The 23,350-nt window shown below is 35.0% G+C and overlaps 1 protein-coding gene across 2 annotated transcripts; it reads right to left on the minus strand.

Moving 5' to 3' along the window:
* Nucleotides 1–15,655: 15,655 nt before the first annotated feature.
* Nucleotides 15,656–19,703, minus strand: LOC136276576 (uncharacterized). 2 transcript variants are annotated; one of them, XM_066088931.1, is made up of 3 exons: nucleotides 19,085–19,703; nucleotides 18,282–18,388; nucleotides 15,656–16,157 (listed from the first exon to the last, which is right to left on the minus strand). In XM_066088931.1, exons 1-3 carry the CDS (start codon nucleotides 19,440–19,442, stop codon nucleotides 16,137–16,139), a joined length of 486 nt encoding a protein of 161 aa, XP_065945003.1. In that variant the 5' UTR covers nucleotides 19,443–19,703; the 3' UTR covers nucleotides 15,656–16,136. The 2 variants fall into 2 exon arrangements, 1 of the variants encoding a protein (XP_065945003.1); XR_010715089.1 differs by lacking the exon at nucleotides 18,282–18,388.
* Nucleotides 19,704–23,350: the final 3,647 nt, after the last annotated feature.

Genomic DNA, 23,350 nt, shown 5'->3' on the forward strand with positions numbered 1-23,350 from the left:
GCATGTTATAAATTTCGGGAAATCACATCCTGAAAATTAATGTAAAATTGCCATCAAAACTTAAAAGTACCAATTAAACCTATTGATTTGCTTGCTATTTACGGTTTACTTCAAGACACAAACATAATATGTTTTTCATTTGGAGCACCTCTTATATCAGCTTTCATAATAAAACAGAATATTGGAGAGTTGTTTTCAATCTCAACCAGGAAAGCTGGTTTTTGAGTATTTAGGGGATTATGAAAAACAGGGTTTTCTTAAAGTCTGATCATTCCTGGTATACAGGAAGAACCCTTTCAAGTGGACCTAAAATTAAAGTTCCTTGTACTTTTGAACATTTTCCTTATAGGGCAACAGATTTCTATCCTGTTAAGAGTAGAGTAGTAGAGGTGTTGCAATATTTGCCATTCTTTAGAGGACAACCCAATGCACAGTTAAGCGAATTAGAATTGAATTTGCGGATCTTTTTTTTTAAGATCAAAAATATTAATTTAAAGCATTCAAAATTTGGTCAAGTCGGTTAAGATATGCACAAATTAATAAAATATATTCATGTTTCGTTCTAAGGAACGTTTCACTGTGGCACAGAGCCTGTCTCAAATGTTGAAGTAATGATTTAAAAGATGCACTGAAATAAAGTCAAGACATAAAATTATAGACGTTCAATGATATAGGTCAATATAAAACATCCATAAATGCAAACATACTTAAAAAACAATCATAAAAATATAATTTACAATAATTTAGAAAAAAAAATTCAGAAATGATAGGATGCATCATAATAAAATTGTTATCCCTCTTGATCATCACTGTCCGATTCGTCAATTGTCGGAATCCTAGAAGCATCCTCGATGGTATCTACCCAAATTTGGAATGCCCTTGAGCTGACTGGCTCCATGTCGCATATAAGAAAAATACCATACCACACTTGTAATGTGAGCACACATCCCCACCACTCTACTTCCGTTTTTATGCAAGCAATACGGCCCTTCAACGATAATGTCGTTGTCCTGGATCTAAAGCTTGTAGCGTTTGGCAGGGATATGGCGACTCTGTATTTCTGCAGAAAGGATCAATGCCACATTACTACTTACAAGAATGTCATAAATTCCACTAGGACTACAATGTTCTAGGGTGTAAGAGCAGGCCAATTTAACCTGGTATACGCCAAGAGTCAGCTTCCGGATTTCATTCTCAATCAGTTTAGGGCATGCATGACGGACATGCCTCTGATGTATCTATTGGAGTCCATTTATATGATCTTCGATCTAGTCCTGTAATATTCAGAAATTGCATAACAGAACTATATTTAAATGACAAATTGAAGATTGAATGCCACGTAGTATGATGTCTGAAAATACTTTTGAAGTTCATTTGATGACCATGGTGCGGCTACCTCAATATCTTTTTCGAAAGTTCCGCTGCTAAGAGGTGGCCTGAATTTGTTGCATAACGCACAAATGATTTAGGCATTATCTACAATATTTGGGATGTGTGTGTTTGGAAGGGTTTTATATAGCAGTCGCCAGGTATTCAGTCTGCTGCTCGCCGATTCGACTACCCATCTGAACCGTCAACAATTTATTAATGATGATATTAAAACGAGTTAAAATATTTTTTTATTCATATTAAGTAGAAAAAAATTATTACCGTTACGTTTTGATTATCTATGGTAGTCTAGTCCTGGTTTTTAAAAAAAAAGCTCTAGAAATACGTTTTAACGGCAAATAATTATCATTTGGTCCAGCATAGTTTTTATCATAACAAGCATTCTTAGAGTATTGCATAAGCAATACACGTCCCCTACCGGTTTGTAGAAATTTATTTGATACACACCGAGCCCGATAACGAACCCGAACATTAAAAAATTTGATATAAAAAATTAATTTTCTCGAAAATATGTCAACCAGACGCTACAAAAGTGTAAACTTGATCTGCAGTTTGACATTTTGAAGCTGCTCAGCAAGTTTCATGTCATTCGTCAAACCCATAGAGAAAAAAACAGGGGAAAACTGAAGTGGGACAGACAGACAGACGGACGGACGGACAGACAGACAGACGGACGGACGGACAGACGGACGGACTGACGGACGCAGAGGAAAGCTATAGGTCCCCTCCGGTGAAACCGGTAGGGGACTAATTAAAGTATGCCGAGTCTGAAAAATATGATGGCCTTCGTGAAAATAGGTCAAAATGGCGATTCAAAATGGCGGACAGCTAATCTTCTACTCTTAAAGTCACTTCAATGGGAAAAAATAATGACAAACACTAATGAATTGATCCTTAATAGTATTTCATCATATCCAATGTGTGCTGAGTCTTACAAATCATGTTGGCTTTCCATAAATGTGGTTAATTAGGTCAAAGTGGCCATTTAACCAGGCGGATATTAAAATTTTGTTAATTAGTTTTATATTTCTGAATTGGACATAAAGCGTGAGACAAACAATGAATATTCCGTTCAGCTAAGTTTTTAATCATAACTTAGGTGTGGATAGTCAGTAATAATATGCCATTTTCAAGAAAATGTCGTAAATTATCTTTTAAAAAAATGGCGATTCATAGCGGTGGACATCCAGATTTTATATTTTTTCCTTTTAGTTTCTTAAATGGTGAAAAAAACAAGAAACAAACAATTATTATTTTTTAAATAAATTTTCAAATCATAAATAAGACTTGCTTAGTCTAAGAATCCATGCTCAATAAAGCGATGCTTTTTATGTCAAAATGGCGGACAGCCAGATTTCATATTTTTTTCTTTAAAGTTTTTTAAAACGAAAAAAGTATAATACCAACAAGTTTAATTTGGTCCAGCAAAGTTTATCAATATGATTCAGACATGCTGAGTCTTAAAAAATATGCTAGCTATGCTGGAAATTCCGTAAAATAGGTCAAAATGGCGATTTAAAATGGCCTAGTGCCAGATTTCATCACTTTCTATTTAAGTTTTTATCAAGAAACAAAACATTAAAACAATTATAGTCCGGTCCAACAAAAAGTTTTCATTCATAATTAGGGTATACTGAATTTGACTATATATGCTTACTTTTACAAAAATGGCGTTATTTGGGTCAAAATGGCGTTTGAAAATGGCCGACAGCCAGAATTAATATTTCTCTTTTAAAGCCGTTTACAGGGATGATACCTGTAAGTATTACATTATACAAATATGCACATGAAAAATTAGACTGGAACACTTTAAAGAAGAAAAAGAACTGTTCCATATTTTACTAAAAATTGTTAATATTTTCCGTTTTGTCTTATTAAGGCGTATACCGGTATCTTATTTAAACATTCCGTGTTCATGTGTTCATGCTTTTCAATATCCGTTTTGTTCCTAGACCTTTCTGGGTTTTTTTTTTTTAAATTATACTTTATGTACCGATTTCTTCGACGTACAGGTTCGTGAAATACAACAAATGCTTACAAAGCAAAGTGTGAGAGAGGAGAAATATTTCTGCACTATAAAACTGGTGTTTTTAGGCTTTAAAGACATCGATGTCGTAAGCTTATATGATAACAGAGATACAATCAGGTACTTAGGAACAGTGAACGACATGAAGAACTATTCTAGTATATGTTTTTCTCTTCCTTTAATACCTTTCCAGCAAATAAATCTAACTAATATATCATCATATACACTAAAAAAACTCGTGATTTAAAATGAGCCGAGATAAACATATCGTCCAGCTTTATATATAGACATACATGTAAGTATGCGCAATATGTTTTGGGCAACCCAAAGAATTTTACTTTTTTTAACATTAATAGGGACAATTTATATATTGTATAAGGAATCAAGCTGTCTATGTCTTCGTTAAAGATAAAAGAACCTCTTGCAAAATTGTTAACATGTGTTTGGCCGAATGTGCTGAGGAAAGTATAGCAAAGCGTGTCCATATTCAGAGGAAAAGTTGAGGCTTTTATGCTAGACCATGCCAGTGTTAATTTGCAACATATCCTCACAAGTAAGTTTGCTGATGGATGTATGAACCTCTTGAAAGCCGATAAACATCCCTGTCAATGTTGTTGAAGAGAAAATGTTCCCCTTTTATAGAACTTTGAATTAGCACTTGGTTCATTTCATTCACGAATATGGTGTGACACAACTTCTTATTTCTACAGCATATCGAGAAAATCGACATAATAAGTGTACAGAAACAAGTATGAAAAGGGGAATTTACTGACCAGAAAATCAAAGAGTTTGAGAAGTTCTTTACTTATATGGATAACCAAGACACATTGCCCGCTGACACGCGGTTTAATTTGCTTTCTTACTAAAATAAAAGCCGGGAATATGTCCCAACTTAGAATATGCCTTACATGTACGTTGCTTATGAAACAAACACACACCAAGGTAATGATAGGGAGACAGGCATATATAAGCATGCCCATATTACCATGCCCAGCCGAGATGGGGGAATAAATTAAGTGATGGTTGTTTGTTGCTGGAACTAATGACCTTAAGATCTTATACCTTAAGCTTTCTTAGATTTGATAGCTTGCAACTGCCCCACAGGTTGCAGAACCTTTATGTGTGAATGTAAACGTGACTACTTCCCGGGTAAAGACATTTGCAAATTTCAAATCACAATCTTATCATTCAAAAAAGATTGTATAAATAACATAATTATATACTGTAGCTTAAAAGGGGAAAACAGAAAAAAAAAATCCACAAAAAAACTGGTGGAGTTTTTTTCTATTAATACAAGTGTTCATATTTGATTGACTGTTACGTCATGGTATTGAAATTATGATATTCAAACATTTTCCCCATTTAAGAGGCCTTCAGTAGTCTACATAGAGATTAATGAAATTTGGCTACTAGTATACACCAATTTGATTCGCCATTTTGACAAAATTACCGTCATTTTCATGAAGACCAACACATTTCATCAAACTTCGCACAACCTAATTATGATAAATATGTTTGCTAGACCAGTTTGTGATTTTGTATTGTTTTTTTTTTTCATTAAAGAGACTGTGAGACGCAAAATGATGAAATCTGTCTGTCCAACATTTTTAACTATTTATCGCGATCAACATATTTTGTTGGACCCAGCACACCTTAGTTATGATAAAATGCTATGCTAAACCAATTTATAATCGTTTTTTACCTCAATTTTTAAGACTTAAGAGAATTATAGAATTTGCCTGTCGACCATTTTGACCTAATTAGCGCCATTTTTGTCATGGCAAGCTTATTTTTCAGACTAAGCACGCCTTAATTTATATGCAAAAATAACTTTACTGGGCGGTATTTTTTGATGCGTTTTCCCTAGTTTCAATTTTTTAAGGAAAAAAATTATAAAATCTGGGTATCTGCCATTTTGAATCGTCATGTTGACCTAATAAACGCTTTTTGGGAAGGCCAGCCAATTTTTTCAAACTTAGCACACTTTAGATATGATAAAATACTTAGCTGGATTAATTCATTATTGTTTGTCAATAATGAAAAGACTTTAAGAAAAAATATAAAATTTGGCTGTCCGCCATTTTGAGCTACTTAACGCCATTTTCATGAAGGCCAGCATATTTTTTTGGAATCAGCACACTTTAATTATGTTTAAAAACCATGCTGGATTAAATAATAATTATTTGCCGTTAAAAGGTTTTTTTCGACTAGATTATGATACTAGACTATGGCACAAGCCTCGAGCACCCCTTTAGGAAGGAACATGGCCATCTCCATACTTATATCAATCCGTTTAGTATTTCATCCGAGTCTCTGAAACTTCTGCCCACAACGAAGATATCCCCTTCTCTGACCCATTCTTTCATTTGTTCAGCATTTGACCTGATCATGTAATTGAGTATGTTTGTAATGCTGTTCTTCAAATCGCCTAGATACCGAAACGATGTACCCAGTGGTTGTTACGACTAGCATAGGCTTCACCAAAGCCATGTGTCTGTGTAGGCTGTAAGATCGTCTTGAAAAAAATCACACTTTTCTGCACAAATATATATATATATATATATATATATATATATATATATATATATATATATATATATATATATATATATATATATATATATGTTCCGTCGAGAACAAGTATGGAAGGGTTTTCTGTCATGGTTCTGGTAAACAGTTCCTTGGCCAGCGGTCGAGTGTGACTATCACCTCCTCTTTACAATGTGGGGAAATCCTGAAAATGCTGCGACGAATCATGACTTCAATGCTTTGTAACCGAATTAAGTGCTCTTCTTACATATTAAAGTTAGAAAATACAGTTAGAAAATACAGTTCAATAAATCAAAATTGAAATAAAAAGTTTATCAAAAGACATTTAAAAAGCTTTCTAATTTAACACATTGATATGAATATCTAAGTCAATACCTGATGTTTATTCATTGCAAAAAGCGTTTCGAGAAGGTTGTTGCTACACATGTCCTTACACTTCTTTTTGCTGTTTCTCGAACATTGCAGCAATCGACGTAAGTCATCAAAAATATCAAACTCTATTTTTGAGATGCCTGTGAGGGTCAGGTAGTCTTCAACTGTTAAAGCATGTGAGTGGTCAAAATCAAGTCTATAATTTGTTCTTTCAATCACAAAGGTCCTGCCATTTTCTACCAACATTTTGATGTTTGTCTTGCTCAAGTTGACTTCATTGCTGACAGGTTTTATTTTATCTAATGCATGATCCGTAAACTTTTCGCCGTCAAAACGGACAGGGCAGCATCTAACTTTCGCTGGAATAAAAATGCCCTTACGTATATAATCGTCGAAACGTGGAGTTGATGAAACAGGGCCAGGCCTTTTACACACAAATCAATATGCATGGCTTTTGCTGGTCGTTGGTAAATCAAGAGTAACAGATGAAGGACTAGAGGATGACAGCTGTATGGTTATGGGTCCGCCGCCATAAAAACTTTGAGAATTCTCAAAAAAATTCTCAACTAAAGTCTTGAGAATTACTCGGCTAAGAATATTCTCAAAATCATCGCCATAAAGCCACTGAAGATTATTCTTAGCTGAGTAATTTTCAAGACTTAAGTTGAGGGTTTTCTCAAATTTATGTTCTCGCAAGACGGTTACCGCGGATATTTTTGTTTGAAGCGGATTCATTAATTTCTTTTGTGTCAAAAAGGTTGAAAATGTCTATATCTACTGTAAACATAAGCGTGATTTCTAAAAATTTAATTCAGTTTATTTTCATTGCCAGAAGAGTTTGCCAACGCAAAGCGCCATCAAATACTGGGAACTCTAACAAGAAATAATTTGGAATACCTTGGGTTAACGCTACTTGCAAGTAACCGGAAAATAACGCTGAAAAAAATCGAACAAGACCTTTACAGAGCTTCCAAATGGATAAACTATATCAGATTTTCCTATTAAAAATCCGTTCTTTACAATTTGTCGTGGTAAAAAGGGGACATTTCAATAAAGAAATCTTGGATATATTACCTTCCACTGAGTGCAATTAAAACTCAAAACAGATGGGAAAAATGCTCTAAGAGAGATATCCCTGAATTTCTGGAGAAATAACTACTTTCTCCGAACAGTAAAATCATTGCTAAACTGAATTAAAATATCAAACGTAAATACGAACGATGTCATTTAAATAAAAAAAATCAGTATTGTTATTTAAATAACATTCTAGTTTTACTATACCATAACTCATCTAAAAGAATCAAGCCCTGAAGCAAATAGGAGGAAGAATTTGTATTCTTACTAAACAGTTAATGAAAACATTATAAAAATATTGAATTTACTTTGCTAAAATTATACAAATTTAGGTTTTAAAACAAATATTAAAAATATTTTAGTCCAAATTTCCCCTATCTTCTATTCTCTACCAATTTCAATTCAATTAAACAAACTATTAAACGATGATAACAGTAACGATAAAGACATGTTCAGTCCCAAACATCTTATATTGACTGTATCCTACGTTATAAATTTATATGAGGTCAATTATCAAAATTTTGAGAATGGTGTCTTTTTTAAGCATTTTTCAATATTTTTGCATTGCAAGCCATTCGATTATCTTCAAATAAGTGACATAAAAGCAACAGAAAATATGCATAATTTTATTTACAAACAAATATAATCTGACATGCATTTAATTTTTCTCGAATTTATACGGAAAAAAAGATTATAAAGATATAAACGTGTTCACACTATGTTCCCGCTCTGAGGCTTTAACCACAAACCTAAGACACATGAATTTCAGAATGTAATAAAGTTTATAGAACATAAAAACCATGTAATTAGTATTTTTTTAAATAATACGAGATTCGATTCTAGAAGAAGATTTTATACGATTTAATACATGTTCACCATATATCCTTATTTGCCCTGTCCTAAGGTCTGAACCCCTGACCCTGGAGGCCATAAATTTACTGGTAGAAGGCTTTATAAAAATTATAACCATATAGTTTTTCCAACATGTGAGAAAGCAGAATTTTTTTTATAACATTTGGCCCTCTTTTACATATTTGGTCCTACCCAGAGGCCAAATAGGGTGGTAAGGTCATTAATTTCTCAATTTAGCTTTCTCTTATCCCTGAAATGCTTCTAACCAAAACTGGTAGAAATTGGTCTTGTAGATTTAAAGATGTTTGATAAGTTGGAGTTACCGTTCATTTCATTGGTCGGATATTTACGCATTATTGTTTTATTCTTGATATTACTATATTTACATTGGGATGTTTGGTTATATAGTGTAGATTTTTATTAGGGTTCCGCTCTGCGGGCGCCCTATAATAATCAGTCTTCTATCCGTCTGTCCGTCCGAGATCTCTTGTCCGGAGCATATCTTTTCTCCCCTTGACCCAATCTTGCTCATACCTCACCCACAGAGTGCCTTTGGGTAAGGGCTGTGCAGTGTCCTTGAACCGTGTTTCTAGGTCAAAGCTGAAGGTCATAGCAAAATTATATAAAAGATCTTTGTCCGCAGCATATCTTCACTCCCCTTGGTCCAATCTGGCTCAAACTTCACACACAGAGTGCCTATGGTCAAAGAAAATGCAGTGACTTTAAATAAAGTTTGAAGGTCACGAAAACATTCTTCATTTCAGAGCATATATACTCTCCACTACGTCCTCATTGGCTCATACCTGACATAAACAGAGATTTCAGTAAAGGGTGTGCAGTGACCTCAAATTCGAAGGTCATAGCAGAATAATATTAAAAATCGTTGTCCGCGGTATATCTTTTCTCCCTTTGGTCTAAACTGGCTCATACTTCACTCACTGAGTGCCTACAATCAAAAAGTGTGCAGTGACCTTAAATGATGTTCGTAGCTCAAGTGTCAAGGTAATATTGGATCAAGCAAACTTCTTTTTTCAGAGCATATATATACTCTCCATTTGGCCTTATTTTGCTCCTAGTTTACGTTAACAGAGCTTTTCGCCTTTTGGGTTAATGGTGTGCATTGACTCTACTATTCGAACTAAATCATTGTAAAGGTCATAGCAGATCTCTTTATATAGATTATTTCCCACTTGCTTCATCTTGTTAAGGTTGAACAAAAATGCCTCTATGTAATGGGTAATAAGATTGAATTATATAAGTTTTATGCCAACTGTAAAATTTCGAAGTAATAGGTCAAGATCAAAGCAGAATTCTCTAGAATGCTTTTCATCCTATTGTCTATTACTTAAGCGGGGCCCTTTGAGATGGTCATCATCTCAATGTTGTTTAATTAGGGGTGTTACCGGATGTTACTATATTTAGTTACTTTAGTAGTTAAACTCGATTGGTGGCTATATATAAGGGATGTGAGCTGATTTTTTGTGAGAAGAGGTCTGGACGCCGAGCAGTATTTTGTGCCCTTGCTGAGTGAGCTTCTGCGTGTCTCCTGTGCCTTCTATATTAAGTGATCTTGGGAACATGTGCCTGATTGTTTTCATTGAACGCTGTGTAATCAAGACATGACCGCTTGCATTATTTTGTTTTTCCTTCCCCCAGTTTTGTGAGACTTGTTTTAATATGGAATTGTGGGAGAACGAGGTTGATAATATATGGAACTATGATGGCCTGTGGGGAACCATATCATATTCATAGTACATATGTTGCGTTCTACTCCCGGTGAGAGTAAGCAAACTTGTGGGTTATCCACTCCCATAAATTAACCTTATTTGATAAGAAATAAATGAACAAGGTGGGATTAACAATATAACAATAATTTATTCAGGTGAAACAATAAAATGGTCAGATGATATAATGATGAAAAAATCACACAAACTCCTAGTCAAAAATCCTCCAACATCCCATAAATAAAAATCCTACATATACAAATAATTAAAGTAGCTATTTGTACTTATTTAAAGCCCTACATATATTCTCTTTCCCATTTAATCCTAAGTGGCACCTCCAACTTTACTTATGGGCTTCTCATAAGGTATTGGGTATTCCACAGGGGTATCTCAGTTTAATAATATAATATCTTAATAACAACTATTACCCAACGGGCCTGGGATACATCGGCCATCCCTGAAGTGGGTGTATAGGCTTTCACAAAGATACGATGTTGCCCTGAGACTAATAATTATGCGTATACCAATTAGCAGACGTTAGGGGTATATATACCCTTACGTACCTCTAGGTAACCTCAATTAGCCAATAGCTGAACCGAATATGAACCGAATATAATTTATACATTATATATTACAATACAATAAATATACTCTTTACAGTTCCCGCATATATTACGACAGTTATACGTAATGTCAGCCAACGAATTTAGTTCATAAAAGTCAACTTCAATTTGAAGCTTACGGTGGATGGTCGGATAGGTCGGCACATTACGGACACCGACTCTATAAAAATGTAGTATGATGTAGAAGAATTCTGGATCCCGGTCGACGAAGTACACGATGAGGGAGTCGCGGATATCCACAAGCTTGAATAGTAATGTCTTTGGGTAATTCATGAGGGTGATCCTTGACGTAACAAACATCTTTCCTCCAACACCAAGGCCTACTCGGTCTCTCTGTGAAGTGGCAACGAACCAGACAGTCAAAGGATACGGTAAGTCATTCTGCGTTGTTGCGTCTGTGAGAGAGTATTCCCGTATGGTTTCCACTGTGACAGTCTGGATTGGGATTGATGTGACAATAGGCTCCGATACAGACACAGCGGGAAACAAATACTGTTTCTTGTTCCTCGTCCTCTTCTAAATCACCAAGTGTGTCCCGTAAAGTCTCTTAAAAGACTTCCGAACACTCTCTGGGGTCTTTGGAGATTTCCGAAAGGTCTGTTGGCGGCGGAGAACTTTCCGAAGGGTCAGTTGGCGGCCTCTTTGGTGGCGTTTCCTTGGTAGGTAGATCTTTTGATGGAACCTTCTCAGGAAGGGAGGGAAACTCTGTTATATTTAGTGACTGAGGCCTTGTACATGTAGATGCAGGGTGAAGAGGCAACCGTTTCTGTCTGGCTTCCTTCTTCGCCTTCTTAAATAGTGGGGTCTGTGAACTTGGTCCTCTTCTTAGTTTGCCCAGGTAGATAGGGTTGGTCACTGAAGAATAGGGGTAAAGGTTTCATATATGGCACAACGTTTTTCCCCTACCTCTCTTGAAAGTTTCAAATTCCTTTTCCTCCTCCATTGTCTAGGTCTGAGTTTCCTTCTTCACTCGCTGCAGTGTGGCCCCTATACAGCCATGTTTTGGTCCCTTCGCCCAAATATATGTGTACACGCACTGCATCAAAACACAAATCCAGAGTGAACCGCCGCTCACAATGAACCTGCAGTGTAAACTCCCGCACCTCGGTTCATTGTCCGCACTTGAAACGCTGGACCTATAAAACATAAATGTAGGTATACTCAGTCCCATAATAATAGTGATCCCAAAGTAATGGGAGGAAATAACAGTTAATATTAAAAGTACTGGTATACTAAAAATGATTAAGTCTACTATCTATATATTCCATTTATAAACTGGGCGTGTTTTATTTCTTTTATAAACTGGCCGTATTTATCCCCTTGTAGGGCTTCAGCAAATTATAGTGAACCACCTTGGGTTTCCCTTTTGCCTTCTTTATTTTATATAGGACATCATTTATTCTCTTGATAACTGTATGAGGGCCTACCTTATGACATTGCAGTTTTGGTGATCCCAATTCACTAACATTTTGGGCATAATATCAAACTGCATCTCTCAGTTTAACCATTGAAGTTTATTTTAGGAGTTGTATTCCCTTAACATTTTCTCTGATGCTATTTCTATTTTGCCCCTAGCAAAAGTATGTATCCGATTTATAGTTTGAGTCAACTTGTATGCATATTCTGACATATTTAATGAATTTTCAGGTTCTGTCCATCCCCAATCCATCTGATTGGGGTCTATTTGGGGTGGTTTTTACACATTTCATAAAAAATTTCAGATTCAAACGATCTCCCCTGGTCATTTTTATTTGCATGGGGGCCCGGAGATACTGATTATCCTGTCAATTAATTTCTTGGCCACTGTTGATGCTTTTTGATTGCGTATTGGTACAGCATCTACCCACTGTGAAATGATCTCCTGTAAATGATATGTACAAAGAGCTAGAGCCACGAGGCATCAAAATGTGCCTTAAAATTTAAAAATCTAAAACTTTTTAGACTTGGACAACGGTCCCATAATATTGATTGCTACTCTCTCTAAGGGAGCGCCAACCACATAACTTTATCCCCAAATGTCCACCTGTAACGTTATAGTTTAAGGCCATTGCAAGATTTTTCTTTGTTTAGCGTCCACCCAAAACTCAAAAGCCTATCTTTCTATCAGGAAAAATACCACAAACCTGAGAAAAATACACAACTTTAAAGGTTCAACAAAATAAGATTTAATATATATTTTGAAGTATTTTCTTCATTTTGTATCAAAAATAACAAATAATATAATTTTTAAAAATCCATATCTTTGGCACAAAACTTCATATAAGAAATAAAAATCAAATAAATTCCCTGCATTATAGTAGAACTGACATCTTACATTTTGAATGTTGTTTATAAATAGAAAAAAACTTGGAATGGCCTTAGTGAAAGCAACCTTAGATAGTGTATAGATTCAAATTTGTCAAAATCATATTTTTCAGGAGTAGGATGGAGCCACATGGGGTGGGGGGTCCAATTTTACAAAGAAAAACATTTTAAATTCTCCAAAACTCAAATGTTATGATATATGGTTTTACTTATATGCAAGCATTTTGACATATTTTTTATTCTTTAAAATTGTTTAATTTTGACTTCTGGACAATTCTTGGGCTTCACAAGTTTGATGTTGGTTTATATTCCATTTGATTTAGATCTTCTTGAGAACTGTAATGCTCAATATGTAAAATGACTATACTGTGACAGAAAGGGATCAATGATGAACAGAATATCAAGGGAAAAAAATGATTTTTAAAAATACAGGATCTGTTAGACTACATTGTCCATAAAAATTTTTTGGTATATTACTCTGTAAAGCTGATTTTATAATGTCTATTGTTGCTCGGGTGAGCAATGTGGCCCATGGGCCTCTTGTTCTTCTTTTGAACGTTTCGGTTGCTATTAACTGGAGGCATAAGATGTATTTATATTGACTTGGGTATGATACCGTGCACGACTAGGGGGTTCGTAACAACAAGCATTATCGTCTTATCTCGAGACTGTGGCATAGGACAATTTCTGGTGTTGCCTTATCTAATAATTTAAGACAAAATCATTTTGAAAAATGGTAAACATTGCTAGTTCCGATAAAAATTAGTTTAGAAGAACGACATCAATCAATCGACGGCTAGATCGATCGATATAAAGAATGAATAGAAGCTGATTTTTTTATACTTATATCCGATGCCATGCATAACATGTTAAAGAGACTTAAGGTTGATGAAGAATCAAAGTATAAATATTTAAATATTGTATGTGTTAATAAGATATTGCTCGAATTATTTCCTTTGAAACCTTCGATGTGTTTTTGTTAGATTTTTCAGGAAAGTCCCATGGTAGGATTGGATCAATGTCAATAGGATACATGCCACATTTCATTTCTGGAAACCTGACTTTTATGGTCAATGGTGGAACTTTTCATCAATAGCAAAATAACAAGTACTAATTTGTAAATTTCTAATATCTGTGTATTTATATCAATACCACAAATGAAGGATTATTCAAGCAAGATGGAGGGTTGCTGCCCCTTCCACTTTTCCTCTCAAAAATCATTTTTCTTAAATTTACATATGAAAAAGTGAATGAACATGGATCGAGTTAGCCACCCCCCCCCCCCCTTTGGGGGGGGGGGCATGTAAAAATTTAAGGAGGAGAACTACTAGTAGTAGATTTGTGTCTTCACCAGTGACCACTGCTTCTTTTTCTTTAGCATGATCGATCACCAGTGACCACTGTTTCTTTTTCTTTAGCATAATCGATAGCAGTTTTTACAATGAGAAGTTTTAAAACTCCTGTTTTCATCTTTTCATCAGTTTTGTGAAAACTGTTATCCCAATCATTCTCAACGTTTCATAAAGCAAGTCAGTGAACCTTTGTTTGTTGTTTTCGTTTGCAAAAAATGTCCTTTTTCTTTACATGAAAGGCATGTCTTCCACAAAGTCTATAGCAGGAGCATTTTTCAACATTCTGGACTTGAGTCTGTTGGCGACGTCTTTAGTAGATGGTTGGTTTTGATAGCCACCAAACACAACCACATCCTATTTTAGAATATTGAATCCAAATATGTAGCCCTTTTCACAAAAGTTCTTATTACAAATAGCTTGCCTGGGAACAAAAAGTTCAAGATTAAAAAACACAGGAAATATCACTTGCATTCATGTCAATCATAAGTCAGAAGACCACATCAGATTTTCCTTAAGCTTGATATTCATCATTCCGAATCATTTGTATGAATCCAGATCATCCAGTTGTAGGAGCCATTAATCGCCAAGTGATAACTGATTAAAAATCCACCAGCCGAGTTGTGTCTATGATATTTTTATCTTCGAGTTCCTGGTTTCAAAGACAAAGACTCGCCATTGAATTTGTTGGCGGTTTGTAGTATGTTATATTAATCTTTGCAAGTTGCTTTAGTTCCTCTCCAGAGACAACATATCTAGAGATTGGTTCTTGGTAGTGTGTTTCTGCAATAACTCTCACTCCATGAAATGTGCCCTAATTTGCCATCCAATGTTCTGATGTAATGATCAACAATATCAGCTAAAAACCGAATGAAGCTTTGGACTGTGCAACCTGGGACATCAATGCCTTTGGCTAATGCTGCATAGGTTTCAAATTTTTGAACTTCAGGATTAGAAGAACAAAATCCTAAGCTGAAAAGGGTTTCTATAAGAAAGCATGGTGCTTGGGAAAACTACGAAAGTATAATAAAATGATTTATGCTTCCTTTTTACCAAAATTGCTTTGTTTCTTTTAGGCAATAACTGTTATATGTTTAATAATACACATTATACTAATAATGTATCAAGAAAAAAATTATGTTGCAATTTTCTTCTAGTGTTTATGATAGTTTGACTGGACTACAAGTAGCATATACCTTACGTTATACAGCAATATTAAGGTTATCAAAGAATGACAACCGTATTGAACATGAATTTATAGATGAAATGACAACAGAATACGTCCGTTTCGATGGTACAGTGGGTTGATATGCCAAAATGGCATTTCAAAGTTTAATTGAGAAAAAATGCAAGAAATCGGAGTTTCCAGGAAAAAATAAGTATGAAAACAGAGTTATTTCATGACCTTTGCCCAAATAAATATGCTTTTCATGTTTCTAGCTAATACCAATATCAAAACAACAGACAATTATGATTCAGATATTTACCCTGATGTATATACAAAACTAAATAGACTTTTGTTTGTTTGGCGTAGTTGTCATGGCCGTTTAATCAAATGTGCAAAAATTAGATAAGTACATGAATATCAGATAGATATCAGTCAGATATATAGTACATGTACATCAGATAGATTTCATACATGTACATTGAACTCGACATGCGCCGTTCAAACAATATGGCAGCATATATCAAATATATATATGTAATATACAATATTAGAAATACTCTCTTGACCCGAGGAGCCTGGAAAAAAACAGTGCCCCACGGAGACAGTATTCTAATCAAAATTATGCACTTTGTTGCTGAGTCCTTGAATACAGATGACCTGCAAAACCATTCTTTGTCCATATTCACTTTCCAGCACATCTTTCTTCTATTCTTCATGGCCATGACGCTGCAAAAGAAAACTCAACCCGAAAAAGCTATTCACAATTTATAATTGTACAAAAACAATACCTATGCAACCATTCACAAGTAGTTTAAATGGAAATTTATAATAATTTATAACCATGCAACCTAATTCTAAATAATGGGTTTGGGTGGGAGGGGATTTTTTGTGACCGACTCAGGGAACAGTTGAATATAAAAGGAAGAGCTTAACGCGCACGCTCCAAGACCAGGAAGTGTGGAGTTATTGCCCTTGAATTAGCATTACTAGAGTTATAGTTCTTGCCCCAAACAATATGCTTAACTGCATGAAATAACAGGGTTTATCCATATTTGATAAACCTAATTATTTCATGACCTTTGCCCAAATAAATATGCATGACCTTTTAAATCCTGCTAACAACTTTTTTACCAAAAAGGATTCTGTAGCATTCTGCCAACCATGTAAATTTACAACAAAACTCAAACCAGCCATATAAGATTTTGCTGTTGAAAATGCAAACCCAGATTCCTTCATATAAGCTATAAACATTACTATATGATCTATAGGTGGTGGCCACAAATGCTCAAAGGAAGCTTGAACTCTGAAATTAAAAAATGCTTGGATGAATAATCTCCCAAAATGGAGCAGGAATTTGTCTGCTGTAGGAGCCAACTGTCGGAATCTTGACCACTGAAAGCGAGAAATAGCATCTGCTATATTGTTATTTTTTCCCGGAACATGTATAGCTCTAACCTGGATATTATAACTAAGGGTATACAATACCAACGCTCGAATCAAAACCATGACCCTGTTATTTTTTGAAGACTTTTGATTAATAATATGAACTAATGAGAGATTGTCAATATGTAACAATAACTTTTTTGCATAGAGTTGTTCTGCCCATATAAAAACTCCCAAAACAATAGGCACAAGTTCAAGAAAAGTAATATCTTTTGTTGTCTCATAAAACCAATGTGAAGGCCAAGCCAAATAACACCACTGACTGCCAAATATAACCCCACACCCTTTTGAACCTGAGCTATCTGTATAAAATTTGAGTGTCTCATCATCTTGCCATGTCAAAGATGGAAAAGGAGTTAATCCATTAAACTTTGTAAGAAATTCTACCCACATTTCTAAATCCAATCTGATTTCTTTTGAAATTCTTATGAAATGGAAAGATTTTTTACCTCCTGCTGAAGCCGCATATACACGACGACAAAATGCTCTTCCTGAGGGCAAAGCTTTAACCACAAATGCTAGTGACCCTGCTAATGACTGTAATTTTTTAACGGTGACCTTTTCACAACTTAAAGCATCATTAATTTTTTCCAAAAGGTCAGTAACTTTATTTTTTGGAATGAAAATAGTTCTTGAAACTGTGTCAATGCCTAATCCTAAGAAACAAATAGATGTACAAGGACCTTCTGTTTTTTCTGGAGCTAATGGGATCCCTAAAATTTCAGATAACTTTATCATATGAGCCATTAACATCTCACAATCAGCTGTGTTTGCTCTACCTATAAATAAAAAATCATCTAAATAATGAATGATCCCCCTTGAATTTGACCTTTGCTGCAGCTCCCAGTGAAGGAAGGAAGAGAACATCTCAAATAATGAACATGAAATTGAGCAACCCATTGGCAAGCATTTGTCCACATAAGATGAATTTAAAAACTTGAAACCTAGCAAGCAGAAATCTTCAGGACAGACTGGCAACAATCTAAAAGCACTTGAAATGTCCATTTTGGCCATTAATGCACCCTCCCCCATCTCCTGAATCGGTGACAAGGCTTGATCAAATGTAGAGTACGACACTGAACAATATTGCTGATCAATGTGATCATTGATACTATTACCCACTGGGTGTGATAAATTAGAAATCATACGCCACCCCCCTTGCTTTTTGGGGAGGATACCAATAGGATTACACCGCAAATTTGAAATAGGTGGACAGGGAAAGGGGCCTAAAATCCTACCCAATTTTATTTCTTTATTTATTTTTTCATGTAACTCAACAGCATGTTCCTCTGCAGATATCATGTTTTTAAATTCAACCTTTTTTCTAATGCCTGTATATTGAAGTGAAAACCCATTTTTAAACCCATTTGATAGAACTGTTGCTATTTCTTTGTTTGGGTAATTTACCAGTAAAGAATCGAAGTTAGATGTATTGATTGGAGTGCTGCCAATATCCCATAATTTATGTAACAAGTTACATGTAGGTTTGCCGTCCTGTGGTTTGTTGTCGATTCCTGAAAAATTTGTTGTTGGAATTAAATTTTCCGAACGAGCAGGTGCATTTTTGGGAATTTGATTAGATTGATTATTTTTGAAGCAGTTAATGGAGGGATGATATGCATTACATGTGATGCACTGATGCAAATACTTGCAATATTGTTTTTGACAAACACCTTCATAATTGTAGGCATAACATTTCAAATACCTACGAGTTGACTGATTTGACAATTGGGTTTTATTAACTGTTTGCATGTAAAACAACCATAGTTCAGCATCAATAGATCCCCAGTTTAAAGAGGAGTCTACAGACTTCTTTAAGCGAAATTGCACATCATAATCCAACCAACCTGAATTGTTACTAGCAGCCCCCCTTTTAATTGTTGACATATACCTCAAGAGTGAAATGGCTTGTAGTGGATGTTTTTCTAAGTATATAGAAGCATATATGAAAAATGCATCCATCCATTGCAAGAAGTTTGTAATTTTTGTTTCTTTATTTTTTGGTTTGACCTGAAAAACACCCCCCTCGAAAACAATTTGATTTTGCATTTCTGTGCAAGGCTCTTGAAGCAACAGTTTGTTTAAATGAACAAATTCGCCATTCCAAATTTTATCTTTGAGAGCTTGGGATACATGGGATCCCAGTATAGAAGTAACACTGTTAAATGGGTTTGGCGTGTCAATATTATTTTCCAAATAATTTTCTGTACCTTGATTCATGTTGGTGGGAACATGTGACGACAAGGCACTTGGTGCGTCAGGGGTGTGGTTAACTATGGGCGGCATGTTGTGAGGAATCATCCCAATCATCCCGCTCCGTGACATTCCCTGGCCTGCTTCAGTTGACGACTGTGTCGCCGGAGCCGCAGGTGTTGGAGGAGTCGCTTGTGTCGGAGGAGCATTAATATTGGAGCTGTTTGCAACGGGCTGTCTCACTTGACCTCCTCGACGATTTCCGCGACGACCTCGTGCCAATACACTACTCGAGACAACTGTATTTGCTCCATTTGGCACGGCTGCGTATGGGCTTCTCGCCTTAGATGCCCTTTGGTTCCTTACTCTCAGCATGATATTGAAATAATAGGCCGGTATAAAGTAATAAAACTCGCCGATTAAAACGATAAAACTTGATTATTTCTCTAGTTGATTTTTTGTGACCGACTCAGGGAACAGTTGAATATAAAAGGAAGAGCTTAACGCGCACGCTCCAAGACCAGGAAGTGTGGAGTTATTGCCCTTGAATTAGCATTACTAGAGTTATAGTTCTTGCCCCAAACAATATGCTTAACTGCATGAAATAACAGGGTTTATCCATATTTGATAAACCTAATTATAGAGAAATGCAGATTTTTAAATTGTTTCCATTGTAACTAAACAGAAATTTAAATAATGAGTTCTTTTTTTCATTTGAATTAGAATACCATTCATCATTTTTAACCGGGTTTTCCAACGGAAAAATCTGGTTATTAAAATGGTGAAAATTGTGTGCGGGCGGGCGGCTGCCAAAAGGGTACCCTCGTTGTACGGATATCTCCTCCAACAGTTCTCAAGATAGGAAGTTGTTCTTTTGCAGAACAATTGTACATATTTCAGAGGTGAGCATATTGCTGGGATTTTGATTTCCGATAAATTATGAAAAAAATACCAGCTTTTGAACTTAGTCATTTTTTGGCAGAATATTGCATATAGGGTACCCTCATTGTACAGATAACTACTCCTACAGGTTTCAAGATAAGAAGTTGTTCTTTTGCAGATCAATTGTACATATATCAGAGGTGTGCATATTGCTAGGATTTTGATTTCTGATCATTTATGAAAAAATACCAGCTTTGAACTTAGTCATTTTTTGACAAAATATTGCATAGAGGGTACTCCATTTCACTAGATAGGGGTTGCCATAGATTATGGATACAGAAAACCCGGTTTGCTGTCACATTGACAGCTTTTCACTTGTTAAACACTATTATGACTGTGCAGTTTGGTATTTAAAAATTATGTGCTGAGCTAAAGAATAACAAAAAAATCATATTTTGAGGACTTTTTAAATATGTATTATCCATTTATGAAATAAGAAACTATTTGATATCAATTTTGGAAGAAGAAAAAATCATTAAATAAATATAACGCAATTTTTAAAAAAAATCAGAATTTTGCTTAACATACTGTCGTTGTTATGGACTTTTCCAAAAGTAAGAACTTCTGCTTGATTTTCTTTGCTCTAATCATCTCAATAGCAATAACACTTGCATAACAAAACTTCTTGTGTTATAGTATGAGCATTTAAGTAGATTTTTACAAGTACCAACAAACTGCTAGCAATTTCGAATATAATGAATAAGAACCAATTAAAATCACCGTCAATGATCCCTATCTCTTGGCCTTGTTACCATAACAACGGGTGTCAGTTTTCCTGTATTTTATGTTTATTGCATTGACATTGACAGGGATATAAAATTTAATAGCTCATATAAACGATATTGATAGTTTTTAACGATTTTACTGGTAATATTTTAGAAGTATGGTTTATCAATCAATTTTCGTCTATAAAATGAAAACGGGCATTAAAACAAAGGTTGTTTATGTCTTTGATAGCATACACTTCCCTCCATAAATATTTACTCTTTTATTTTACATTTTTCATGTAAAACATCAAATTATTCTCTAAACCATGCATGTGCCATCTTTAAAAAAAGACAACCATTGCCATGAAATATAAGTAAAGGGGAAACTTAATTTTGGGTAAGAAATAAAAACAGGAACATTAATATTGCTTAATCAACTTATCAACTTTGATGAGAGACCTGAGTATTTTTAAAATCTTCATGTTTTACAAGCTAGGTTTAAAAATTTGAGTGTAAAATTTCTCTGAAAGAGATGAACATAAAATTTAAATAACACGAGTTAAAATGGTCACAATTTGAGAAGATGGGGCGATAATCATTGGAAGATAGGATCCTTTGCAACCTGCTACATCAACGTCGGACATACCATGCAATGATCAGTTTAGAACTCACTAGACATTTATAACTATAAAGTTCAATCAAAGTACTGAAGTACTGAGGGGAGTTGATTAAAGTTATCCTTAATCTGTAAATTACAAGGGTGAATTCCATCTCGTTACAAAGATATCGATTTTTAATTGTTTATTTTCCTGCCAGGAAAATATACCTTTTCATGAATATTGAAGAAGGAAGAGCAAACCGACCTCATTGCGCATGTCCGCGGAGAACTAGGTGGTCGTTATTGTTTGCCTAATTAAATATCCAACTTGATTTTTAATATGCTTAACAGTTGTTAATTTGAAATACATACATGTATAATGAGTAAAATACGCTTGCCATTCACGATACCCTTACTTCTGCATTAACACTTATAGGATCTATAAATAGCACATATGGGAAAAACACAGGTCTACGTCATTTTTTTAATACTCACAGGCTTGTATTTATTTCTTTTGTTTGTACTCGTATATCGGACAAATTTATGCTTTACTGAAAATATCCTTTCCTTTGTAAAACTATCACAATTATGAAGATGTTGACCCTTCACCAGTTTTGGTATGATAGGCTAAATTTAGCTGTCGATATCACGTGATAGATTGATATTCACGAGGAGGCATTACTTTCCTGGCAGGAAAATAAATATTTTTTATTGTGTAATATTTAAAGATAGATTTCAAACTACATGTGTATGTATTAGTAATCGAAACAATTCTAAAAATCGGATGGATCCATGCAATATTGATATCGAACTCTAGTCTCGTTCAATCAGACGCTCGGCTGTCTCCGTTAATCTCCGACAAGCAAGAGCGCCTCTCTGCTTGTCGGAGATTTACGGAGACAGCCGAGCGTCTGGCTGAACGAGACTTTATTACACTCTGGCGTAGGAACACATGAGACTACAAAAATATCTTAATTGTTCGTATTATATAAAATGTGACTATTTTCAAAGTGTTTATAGATAAGTTTCCTTGAAAAACAATGCTTCAGCATACATTACATCGAATTGTTCTATTATTTTCAAGAACTAAGTCTTGTCAGCGGTGATTATTTGTGCTTAGGTCCAAACACTGTTACATTTTCGGTTTGCCAGAGTAACTGCATAGGAGAGTTGATTAAAATCAACTCCAAAAAATGATAAACATCTGATTTTTCTATTTTGTTCAGAGAAACGATAAAAAACAATTAGAAGGCGACTGGAGAATCTCCGCAAGCAGGGCGACGCAGGATGTCTACAGCCAGAGAGGACAGGATCCTTGTGAGACAGTCTTTGCAGAACAGTTCACTTTATGACGACGACTTAAAGAGCCAGGTCTGGTAGCACATATGACTTTGAAAAACCTCTTTTTACAGCTGTTTATTTTAGAGAAAAACGGTTACAATTTGCATTGTGTTGCTTTTACAGGACTTGGGTTGACTAGTCTATTGTACTATGGAGTGATTGGTTGTATTTATCCCGTAAAAAACTGTTCTTGGTTATATTAAATCTGAATTGTTTACACTTAAGATGCGTAAATAAGGACAGTGCGGAAGTGTAAAAGAAACATGAAGGATTTTAAGATTAAATGCATTGCATTGATAAAACTCTAAAAATAAAACTTTAAATATTTTAAAAGATTGACCAAAAGTTAACAATTTTTGGGTCCTGAAGCCGGGGTATAGATAACTCCTTTGACTCGCTGACTCTTGTCCCCTCCTTCTTTTATCAATTGATGTTTGCAGACATCAAATAATAAATAATAAAGCGGAGATAATGGTCAGAGGAGTCTTGGATAAGGGTTTAGATTCTGAAATGCAGTGTAAAATACAATCATGAGGCTCCCCTGACTGATCCATCTACGGGCTATGTTACTCGGGTGACGGTCAAGGCTGTAGGCTTCTAATGAGTTTTCTACAAAAATATAAATTTTACAATATTACGATTTGCGTCAATTCTTGAAAAATTATCCTTTTCTGTTTTTTATCGGGGGGAAAAGC

The sequence above is a fragment of the Magallana gigas genome, chromosome 6 (genome assembly GCF_963853765.1).
Source record: "Magallana gigas chromosome 6, xbMagGiga1.1, whole genome shotgun sequence".
Taxonomy (NCBI): domain Eukaryota; kingdom Metazoa; phylum Mollusca; class Bivalvia; order Ostreida; family Ostreidae; genus Magallana; species Magallana gigas.

Bases quoted from the DNA above. Each gene is read 5' to 3' on its own strand.
- LOC136276576 (XM_066088931.1), bottom strand. From the start codon at position 19,442: ATGCTGAGAGTAAGGAACCAAAGGGCATCTAAGGCGAGAAGCCCATAC. The intron at 18,389-19,084 runs GTACAGAAAATT...CAAATTTTTCAG, and splicing joins TCCCACCAACATGAATCAAG to GAATCGACAACAAACCACAG. The intron at 16,158-18,281 runs GTAAATTACCCA...TTTCTTTTGCAG, and splicing joins CTAACTTCGATTCTTTACTG to CGTCATGGCCATGAAGAATA.